General features: G+C 34.4%; 1 protein-coding gene across 4 annotated transcripts in view; it reads left to right on the top strand.

The window, feature by feature from the left end:
* The window catches only part of LOC131849581 (eyes absent homolog 2), a 59,854-nt gene that overhangs the window by 42,944 nt on the left and 4,779 nt on the right, over positions 1–12,131 (top strand). For 3 of the 4 annotated variants that reach the window (XM_059199678.1, XM_059199677.1, XM_059199676.1), the window contains exons 5-11: positions 4,870–5,210; positions 5,518–5,629; positions 8,755–8,859; positions 9,616–9,829; positions 10,037–10,190; positions 11,268–11,370; positions 11,719–11,890. In XM_059199678.1, the coding sequence (XP_059055661.1) occupies positions 4,870–5,210; positions 5,518–5,629; positions 8,755–8,859; positions 9,616–9,829; positions 10,037–10,190; positions 11,268–11,370; positions 11,719–11,890 (1,201 nt within the window). The remainder of the gene's footprint in view (positions 1–4,869; positions 5,211–5,517; positions 5,630–8,754; positions 8,860–9,615; positions 9,830–10,036; positions 10,191–11,267; positions 11,371–11,718; positions 11,891–12,131) is intronic. The other variant, XM_059199679.1, reaches the window with a different exon arrangement.

Here is a 12,131-nt window from a genome sequence, read left to right as displayed (position 1 = left end):
GGCATACACATTTGTACTCATGAGGATGATTGTTTGTATCGGTCTGGGTGTTTTCTATGTATATTATGTATTTACGAAAAAAAATGTATTTGTATCAGTTATCTAGTACCCATGACAAGCTTTAGCTGGCTTAACATGGGACTAGATGGCTCTTTGTGAATTGTCCTGAGATTATTATTATTATATGCGCAACCTTTCCATTATCATCCATAAAAAATACCTTAGTTCTTCCCGAAATGGCAACATATGATTACGTCATATCCTCGATGATCTTTATGTACCTAGATAGGCCACGATCCCCACTTACTATTAGATGGTCCGCCATTATCTTTACCATAAAAATAGATAATTTTGTCAATTCTATGCTTATTCTGATGACTATTTTTTGCATTGCTACTCTAAACTTTTAAGACGTTTAAAGTGTTATTTACTCAACATTAAGCTGGGTGATAGAATTTAACAAAGTGACACCCTAACACTATATGAATGGTGTTAAATTTCTCCACTTTTACTTGCCCTATGATGTGGTCACTCCCATAAAATCTTTAAGAAGCGCTGACCGTTATAATGCGTTTTCTGACGATTATTGTTTCTTAACGGTGTCATAGTTAAACATAAAAAATTGACCAATAGCGAGTCGATTTCGTACTCCGAGGGTTCTGAATAAATAAAGTTACATTAATTTAAAGGTCGGAGACCTTGAAACTTGGTCTAGCAGATTAGCTTTCAGTTTAATTCAATATCTTGGGTTCAGTGCCTCGGTGTGCCCACTTTGGATTACAATGATTGTTTTTTTTTTTGTGTAAATAAATGTAAATGTTTGTAACTTAAAACAATTATACAGAAGATTTAACATTATATAACATGTACGTGCGTTATATATTTTACTTGTCTAGATAATAAAGTTTATAAGAACCTTATCTAAACCTACTTCAAATTTCAAATCAAATAGTATTATTGGTTTCTGAAATAAGTACTGTAATTGTTAGATATACAGGTGCTCCGTTTCGAGGATAATGAATTAATTTAGTAAATTAATACGATATAAACTCACAGCCAATTATCAACACGTATATGTTTTAAAACTATTATATTTGAGTCTAAACCCTAAAAATATATGTACGTATATCAAAAATATTATATTATAACATTGGACAATGTCAAACATATACAAGAATGTCATATATCAAAGGTTTATTTCGCAATAAAACAGAAATATTCATACAGCAATTAACAGGTGCCATGCGTACGGCGGACTTTGTTTTAAAACTGTTATTTGCATAATTTTTAACTTAATCGTTAGTCGTTATGTTAATATATAAAACTAGTTGTAACTCGCGGCGCTCCTCGCGTGTATTACTTACGTAATGATTTAATAATGTCATATCAAGAATCGACCACGTGGCAGCCAGGCATTTTATATAGGTATAGTAGTTTTTATAATTGGTCGTGTACTTTTCCTTACTATTAAGTACAGAGAAACAAATAAAATATGAAGTATTTTGGAATAAAAATTATAAATTTTAATATATAAAATTTATTATTTTTATTATATATTTAATAAAAATTATTTATTTTAAGACACGCGATATAAAAAATATTCTGATATTTTTTTCACACGTTGGAATACATTATCGAAGTTTCTATATGGATTCCTAACGGTTTTGAAAGTATACTATCAGGCAAAATGTAGAGTTCTACTGGTAAAAGATTTTTTTCAAATCGATCCAGTAGTTTCGATATTTCAATGCAAACAAACAATGAAATCATTCCTTTTTATAATATTAGTATAGAATATATAATATTAAACTAGCTGATTGCGACTGCGATTGCATTTCAATTGCAGATACTAGTACCTACTATATTTTTTTATAACTTTGTATATACAGACTTTAATCAGTTATTTCTTTTTTCACCAAGTTAAATCAAAATTTTATCAAAATCAGTTTATGCGTGATCAACGAATTACGAAAGATCTCTTTTTATTTTCGCGGCTCTTCATAAAGATTCAATTTATTTATATTTTATATCAAAATTCATCAAGATTGGTTCAGTGATTTAAGCGTGTAACAGACAGACAGATATACTGTAGTTTTATAATATTTACTAGTATGGATCTTATTAATATTAGTCAGGGTGTGCCCAAATATTGAATAGTTTTGTTAATTATAATTATATTTCATTTAATCATTCCTGCTTCTGGTTATGAGTCATAATTTCATAAAGTTTCTGTTATCAACTTAATTTTTATGGTATAGAATATTAATTGATATTTAATTAATTAAATATGTTAATTTATCACTGTTAAAAATGTATTGAGTACTCATTTGGAAATTGTAAATAAATGGTGCTTTCATTATACTAAGATATTGACAACCTTCGTCCATCCTCGTGATAACAATCTATATTCACGCCGATTTTTATTAAGATCAGTTCAGCCATTTACTTGTGAAAAGGTGACAGATAGACTCACAATAGCATTATTAATATCAGTATATTCTATACTATAATAATAATGTTTATTGAACTAATATTTAGTACAGCCTTGACAATATTCTTGCAAAAATAAAATTGCTTAGTAAATACAGCAGCGTTTTGTACACGTTTACTTTATAGTTAAACAATTCAAATAATATTAAACAACAAACAAATAAAAACGACATTGCGGTAACAAATAAATTTAAGTCCTTAATAAATGCATGCTGATGAAACAAATATCAATTCTAAGTAGTTAGATAATAATTTGTATGTTAAATTGGACACAATCCTTATTTTGCAGAATTATAGTGGGTACATAATAAACTAACCATACAGCAGTACCAGTACCAAAGAAAGAAAACTACCCCCCGTGCTAGTTTTTATTAAAAACTGTGTTACGGCAAGGTACTATTCGTATACTATTCTATGTAGATATAATCTACACCGATTTTCAAAAACAGCTAAGTCCATGTACTAGCACATATATGCTGCTTTTGAATGTTGTGCACTAATAGTTTCCTAACTTACTTAAATCCTCCAGGTCGTAGCTTCGAATCTGCCCGACAACAAAATACTGTCATGTCGTGATGAATAAAAAATGTAAATCTCCACTGTAACTCTCCATGTACCGCTCTTCTACATCCATTACTATACCTAAATGTGTTTATAAAAGAAAAAATAATCTAAATATATATAACTCAAAGGTGACTAACATTAAACCACTGGACGGATCGGGCTGAAATGTGGCATGCAGGTAGATGTTATGACATAGGTATGCGCTAACAAAGGATTTTGATTAATTCTACCCCCAAGGGGATAAAATAGGGGTTGAAAATTTGTATGAAACTTTGTCAATTTTAAACCGATCGGGCTGAGACTTTGCATGCTTAAAGCTACTATGACGTAGGCATCCCCTAAGAAGGAGATTTTGATAAATTCCACCCCTAAGGGGATAAATTAATGCGAGCGAAGCCGCGGACAAAAGGTAGTTTATCTATATGTGCCAATGTTAAAAATTTACTCTTTTTATGTGGGTACATACATGGTAAACAGTAACCGTTGTCTATATATATTAACAACACTACAGACATCACGTTATCATGTGACACCCGTGATAGACAGGTTCGCCATTCCATAGCTTAAAAAAGAAGCTATTTAGCTGCTTGAATAAGTAAAATTAAGGTACAAAGTAGATGAGTTTTTGCAGTTTACCTCTATTAAAATGACTAAAATTATATACTCAGTAATAAACGTCACATCCTACCCATCATGCGCATCATCGCGGGAGTTGATTAAATGGCTCCAACATACAGACAGACGCTGATAACGAGCTCAATTAATTGGTACACGTGTAAACATTTTGTTAGATAAACCCACTAAATGCCCGATACGCGAGGGTCTGCTGCTCGGGCATCTGTTATTAGATTTGGGTGATTTGTTTTAATGGCACTAATTTAAATTAAACAACATATGATTTTTCGTTTCTAAACCACGCTTAATTGGACAATTATGGAGATATGAGTACTGGCGTACATGAAATTTATAGACTAGTGTTGTGCTGTAAGGGCTATTCAGAATTACGATCCTTGTGAACGAAAAGAGGGTTTGACAAATGTAAAATTGTTTAACAAGAAGTTGTAGAAAGAAAATCAAGGAACCTACCCAATTTAAGCATATCATAATATTATATTCAAATTTAAAAATCATTTATTCATGTAGGACCTTTTAACCGCTTATAAACGTATTTTTTTTATATATTAATTTTCCCTAACGTCCATTTCAGTATATAGATCCAATTGAGTTCTTCGCAAAAAAATCAATTTAATTTGGTTTTTTTAATCCTAATTTATTTACAATGTTTAAGTAATTTTATATAGGTGTCTATGTCTATCATTAAATGAAAATCCCGTGCAAGAACAACTATTTATCACCCTGCACGCTCGTAATTCAAGTAATCGTTTAGTGAGTAGCTTTGTTTAGTGAATATGATTTAACAGATATTTTGAATTTATTTAAGGCTTATATCAGTATATTCCAGTATTCACGATTCACAAATTTTAATTATTAAAGTGTGACTTAATGTGACATTGGAGCGGGGAATAAAAATTACTGAAATGATGACGTAATTGATAGATGGCCCATAAGACAGATGTTAAAATATTGTTCTGTTCAACAAACTCCTTTGATTATTCCCGCCTTTCCTTCCTTCTGTAATTAAGACATTCGAAGTGACTATTTATAAAAAGGATGCGTCTCCGTAAACAATTCGAACGCGTTTTTAATGGACTTTTTATTTCCAATGTTGTGTTAAACTGAGGGTGTTTTGTTAAACTCAACTTAACGCGCGTTTTTCTATAACAGTGGCTGAAATACTTTTTTTTGTTGTTTCAGATTATCGAGCGAAGTCAATACAAGTCCTTGCGAGTCTGAATCGACATCAGATTCCCCGCCGTCCTTACTGCAGGATGCAGCATTACCTGCTCTCCTAGTGTCTGGAGCTACGACACTGTTCCAGAACACGACGACTGCGTCAAACTCGGCGTTGAGTTTATCAGCTGTAGACAGCTTATGCTTGCCTGGTAATTCGGAGGTGGAGAGCTGTAGTTTGGCGAACGGATGCGCGACGAGTGCACCGTTGGGCGGTCTAGCCCTGCCATTGACAACCACAGGCGGATTGTGTTCGACCTCTTCATCGTCTGCGGTGGCCTGGTTGATGAATGAAGATAGTGCGGGTGAGAACTTTAACCTTAAACTTTCTCATCAGCTAATTACGAATTTTATAGGTTGTACTAATCTCAGATTAATAACTAAACTAACTTTCTTTGGAGCTTTGAATAGTAAAGACTCTTTTTCTCTATACACCTCCTGTAAGTGTGAACTTTTATACTCCTGCCGACTGCCTGTCCGCGCAATTTCATAAAAAGAGCTACAAAGTTTTAGCTTCATAAATATAGTCAGGTGCTGAAAACATATTACGCCGACCCCAAATAAATGGGATAAGGAAGAAGCAGATGATAATGATGATGATGATATAATCAGGTGGTGTCAAGAGCGAGGTGCGCAGCCCCGGGCTGTGCGAAGCGGACGTGGCGCTGTACGGCGAAACGCTGCCCTACGACCAGACCGCGCTGCCCTACCAGTATTACAATAGGTAATTCTTTAAAATAATTATAACAATCTAGGACAATTCACACAGCGCCATCTATATCATCTGATATCTTATATATAAAATTCTCGTGTCACAGTTTCCGTTCCCATACTCCTCCGAAACGGCTTGACTGATTCTCACTAAATTTTGTGAGCGTATTGAGTAGGTCTGAGAATCGGCCAACATCTATTTTTCATCCCCCTAAATGTTAGGGGTAGTCCACCCCTAAATTTTCTTTTTTATTTTTTAGACAAAAATTTAGTTTCTATTTTATTATGATACAACATACAAAAAAATATACAATCCTAAATTTTCGCCCTTCTTTCTTCTTCTCTTTTTTTTTATAGCGTTATTAATGTATATGGCAAAACAACGTTTGCCGGGACAGCTAGTAAATACATAGTTTTTTTTATATACATACCTATGAAACTGTACTGTAAAGAATCCAACCCGCGACAATGGGAAGTAGGGCGGTTGGCTATACCGCCAGTCCATCGGCGCTGTTTTAAATTTGAGACACCTCGTCATACCTACAGGTCACTCCGAATAGTTACTATACTCAGTCGGTGGTTCGGGTTGATCTATACGCGGTCCCCCCTGGAATCCATCCTGGTTAGTTGTTACTGAATTTATCACTATGGGCTACCTAACTTGACTCAGCGTAGACTGGTGCGCCATACCATGTCATCCATACATTTTAATAATATTAAATAACCCTAGATAATTCACACAGCGCCATCTAGCCTCAAGTAAAGCAGAGCTTGTGTTATGGATACTAGAAAACTGATATGAATTCTTAGGTAATTTTTTATATATGCACACATAATATACTTAGAAAATACCCAGACCGATACAAACAATCATAGTCGTGAAAACAGATATGTACACCGTGCGAGGTTTCGAACCCACGATCATCGGAAGTAAAGCGGAGTATTAAACCGATATACCACCGAGGCCATTAAAATTGTTAATAGTCAGTGGCCTTAATACTTACTTTTTGAAGTTTGACCAATGACGAAGGTTGTCTGGAAGAGATTATCTCTTTTCAGTACAATTCTTATGTATTAATTCTATTGGTGCAATAAAGTATTTATAAAATAATAATCAACTTTTATATGTATGTACGAATATGTACTAGCTGTACCTGCGACTTCGTCCGCGTGGAATTTAACTTTATTTTTATATAATCATAGATTTTTTTAAATTAAATAATCCTATGTTACTTCTTATTACATCAGCTACTTGGCAATAAAGGCCCGTCAAAATCAGTCCAGCCATTTCAGAGATTAGCCGGAACAAACAGACAGACAAAAATTGTAAAAAATATTATTTTGGTGTATGTACCGTATTTATATTCATATGCATGTAGTAAAAAACAGTTATTTCAATATTACAAACAGACACTCCAATTTTATTTATATGTATAGATGTAATGTATGTTACTACCATGCCCGCCATCTTGTAGCGAATAGCAGAACTATAAAGTATTTTCTACAACCAAATAATTTATGCTACTCGGGTAGAATATATCTATATAATTTTGTATCATAAATACCAAATATTATTTTTTAAATGGACTATTAATGGTATCCTTACGTAAACTAACAGTTTATGCTAGTAATGAAGGTGAGAATGAGGTTAGCCCATCGTGATCAATTTTCACCAGGAATTAGCCACGATGGATTCCAACGAGGCGAAAAGTCGTCGAGTATTTTACTTACATAGAAATTGATTAATTTCCCATTATTAATAATTATTTTCTCCCAGTACTTTATTTTATAATACTTATTCTATATTTTAAATACTGACTTAAAAAAATAAATTTCATAAACCCTCAACAGAAAGGATACAAATAAAGATTTCAATGACAGTCCCGTACAGTTCTATAATATTTATTGCAAATCTTAATCGTAATTATGTTATAAACGCGAAAGTTTGTGAGTATATATAGATGGATGTTTGTTACTCTTTCACGCAACAACTACTGAACGGATTTTGATGAAACCTTACAATAATATACCTTATACACCAGGCTATAAATTTCATGCGAGTGATACCGCGGGAACAGTCTAGTAATGAATAAATAAGACGTAATTAACGCGCAAAATAATAAGTAGGTATTTACATATATTAAAATAATCGAACTAATTAATCTTTTTATACAAAACACGTGTACGATAAATATTATTAATAAACTTACACGTAGGTACCTACTTCAAAGTTATAAACAGATGTATCATCCCCACTAGTGACTTCTTCCTGAATAATATATTTTGCCAATTAGTTATCGCAATATGTAGGTGTTACCTATTTAATTAGTATCTGATATATTCTCAATTTCAGTCACGTAATTTATTAAACAAACACTATATTGTTATATAATTATTACTTTAGGTACGTATCTACCTAATATTAGCTACATTCCTGACTGTTTTTTTTAAAATTACGAATGGAATCGTGCACTCTTCTGCACTAACGATTTATGTTGGCGGGGCACCAGTGGAGGATGATAAGATGAACCTAAGGTCAGTTTAGTTAACCCATCGTGGCGAATTCACCAGGAATTTATCATGATGGTTTCCAGGGAGAAACGCATGGAGGTGAACCTGACATGGAGCATCACTAACTATGGGGCAACAGTCCACATTACTAACACTCCACTATCTCCAGTGTTTAAAAGATATGAGTTATTTATAAATGATGATACACCTTCTTTAGCTAATAGTAAACGTCTCCATATCCGGTTGACCTCCACGCGAGTCCCCCTGGAAACCATCGTGCTAAATTCATTGTGCATTTGTCACAATAGGATGACCGACCTGACCTCAAGCTCATCTTATCATCCTACACTGATGATTCGCCAGTTTATACCAATAGAGCAGTCAAAGCACCTTTCTATAATTTCATTCATAGAAAACACAGAAAACGTTTTGCGTTTTCGGAGTACAAGAATCGTCCCCTGATGTAACCATCAGGAAGATATATCAGGATGATTACATCAGGGGAGGATAATTGTACTACGACATTGTCCCTGATTTTAGTGTCATATATAGGTCGTTTTAAATGCTAGTTTATTAATATATATTTGTGTATATAACGTTATTGGTATGTTTTTTATTGTTGTACAGTATGCAGCAGTATGGTAGCGGCGGCGCGGCGTCCTCGTACGTCAGCTCCTCGCTCTACAACCAGCCTTATGCGGCGTACCCTCCACCGCACAATAGCAATAACAGGTAAAATAGATAATGTAAAGGATATACCAAGAAAAAGTAGGCAAGAAAAGGTTGTGTACTCAAGTCTGTACCATTTAATCATAGATAGACGGTACAAAGTCGTCTGCATGGAGTCTCAGTCCTTCGATTGTAGGGTGCAGATTAGGCAGGCTCCTTCTCTTCTTCGGTTCAGTGGGAACTAAATGGATGGCAATTGGACAAACAAAATTAGAATTATCTAGAATGGGTGACTGCAACTCATGAGTGGTATCATGGGTGTCACATGATAACGTGATGTTCATAGTGCTGTTTTTTTTATGTATGATGATGGAATGGTGCACCCGCCAGCGCTAACGGTTTACGCTGGCAGGGACCCATTGGACTATGATAAGATGAGTAAGTCAAGCCAGTTAACACATCGTTACAAATTCACCAAGAAGATGATCTTCTTGGTAGCAATGTACCATGTCAGGTTCACCTACCCGGTTTCCCCTGGAAACCATCGTGATAAATTCCTGGTGAATTTGTCACGATGGGCTAACTGATCTGATCGATCTGACTATCATCCTCCACTGGTGCCCCGCCAGCGTATACCGTTAGCGCAGGCGGGAACACCATCCCATTATCATCCATAAAAAGAACCACTAAAAGATCGAATAATAATAATAATAGGAGGAGAGCAATAATGAAAAATGTTGCAAAAACAGGAACTATATATTTAACCAAAAATGCTTCTGTTAGTTATGATGTCTTAGTAACATGTAACTCTGTATTCAGGTCCTCGTGCAAAGCGACGCCGACCTATCTAAGTGCGTACGGTGTGAGCGGGGTAGGCAGTGTGCCGAGTACGGGGTTCGGTGCACAACCGTCGCCATACACTTATTCGTCATACAACGGAGGTCTGGCCCAGTCGTTCCCTACAACGCAGCAAGTTAGTACGCATAGAACTAGTTTAAAGTTTACTGAACTCAACATTATTGGAGCCAAAATGGTGGGTATTTTCTGCAGTGCATATTTAGCTGTGCCCGTCAAGAAATGTATTATTCAATAACTGATCTGTTTGCTCTACATAATTATCAGTAAAAGTCGCATTTGAATCGGTTAAGCTGTTTCTGAGATGTGCGTGCGTGCATAACAAAAAAAAATACTATTTTTTGATTAGATATTGGTAATTCAACGTTTGATATTTATTTTTTAGGACTACAGCAGTTATGCAGCGGGTTACGCGGACCACAATGTGGCTCAGTACAGTGGATACTACGCTACGCCGAGCTACTCCCCGTACGTCAGCTCGCCTAGTAGCAGCGGCAGTGCTGGCCACACCTCGTATCATTTGGGGGGCGCTCTATCTGGTAATCATTTCAATAGTGATTACAAATTGCCTTAAAGCTCTCATTATTGCATAATTGACTATTTTCCAAGGATGCAATTGACTCAAGACTGCACCTTGTAGTAGTAAGGCATGAAGGTTATGAAGTGGTTATATGATCGATCGATACTATAATAATTAACTGATATGATGAATTATACCTACCTATTTAGTACCTACATGTTTACATAGTTGAAATTAAAATAGGCTATAGGTAATAATAGGTATATCGTAATACATGCATTACTATAAAAACTGTTTTTTCATGAGTAAGTATTTTAGCATTATTATTAAAATTCTCTCACAAAAACATTATGAGTCAACGAATAACGCGTAATGTGTATTTAGGTCGTATATAGTGTGAAATTATATACTCAAAGATCCGTTCTGATTTACAACCTCTAGTAGATTAAACCTATGGAATTTTTAACTAATGAAGATGTTGCACGTATACGTATAACCTAGAAAATAACTAGCTAGCCTAAATCCATGTACAAAGAACAGATTCATACATAGTATAATATCCTTCAAGGACTATAATTAATCATCACTAAATTCTTCCATAATAACGTAATCGAAAACCAACTTCTTTCAAATAATCGTAAAAGCAAACGGGCTGATTCATCATCTTGACGTTTACTTGTTGCAAACGTCAAATTTGATACTATTTTATTTACAAATCGCTGAAGCAATATATGCCTATATAAAGTTCTAGAAATTTTATTAGAATTAATAATTATTAAAATTATTATCTAACTAAACAATTTATAGATATTTTTACACAAATTATACGTATATAGTAAGAAGTAAAACTGAGAAAAGACAAATTCTTACATTCCAAGTCGATCTCATAGAGTATTTGCAAACATGAATAAAGAAAACGAGGAATTTCATTCAAATAAACGAAAAAAACTGAACGATAGTGATTCTGAGCGGCATTACGACGATAACTCCGATTATTGGCCGGATTCTGACAGTGAAAATGGTATATATTAGTGTAAAGTATGTTTGGACTATAAAAATTAAATTTGTGTAATTTAAGTATATGTTATTTGTGTAGATTCCCCATCGTCGATGCTTCCATCAATAAATGATACAAGTCCACTGTCGCCAATTAAAAGTGAAGTACATGCAGCTAGTCGAAGATGTAGAGAGAATTCAGGGTAAGTTCTAAAACCTCTAAATATGTTTTTCAATCATGAATGAATATGAACCGATACACCTGCCTGCGATAGCGGTATACGCTGGAGTATACGCTAGGATTACAGGGGAACAGTGGAGGTTAATAAAATAAGGGTGAAGTGAGGTCAGTTCATCATCAAGTGAGGTCAGGTCAGGTCATGGTTTTTAACCATGCAATGGGCTTTATAGAATGTCAAAATCTATATCAATATCCAATTGTCATTGAATATAGAAGATAGTGGAAAAACAGCCCAAAAAAAGCAACAATTTGCTTTATAATATTTACTGAAATACAGTTGAAATTGCTCACAATAAATTAATACTTTCAGAGAGAGTACAGCAAGTAGATCGCGAGGTCGTGGCAGACGGAACACATCCTCGTCACCAGCACAGCATGTGCCTGAGCCATCTACTGATCGGGTCTTCATATGGGATCTGGATGAAACTATTATCATATTCCATTCCCTATTAACAGGCACTTATGCCACTAAGTACAATAAGGTATGTACAGCCTCAGTGCTCTAGCAGTTATGCACTCCACTTAAAATTTCTAAGATTGCAGGTTCAATTCCTCGCACATTACAAATATTTATGTTCATAAGTATGTTTGTTTGTATTGTATATGTTTTCTATGTATATTATGTGTGTATTTACAAAAAAATATCTGTGTATTTATATGAGTTGTCTAGTATCCATAACACTAGTTCTGCTTAGCTTGGGCTGAAATGGCACTATGTAAATT

Source organism: Achroia grisella, unplaced genomic scaffold (genome assembly GCF_030625045.1).
Source record: "Achroia grisella isolate CSIRO2021 unplaced genomic scaffold, CSIRO_AGI_Agris_v1 utg660, whole genome shotgun sequence".
Lineage (NCBI taxonomy): Eukaryota > Metazoa > Arthropoda > Insecta > Lepidoptera > Pyralidae > Achroia > Achroia grisella.
Note: the sequence above shows the minus strand (reverse complement) of the source record. Positions and strands in the feature narration are given on the sequence as shown.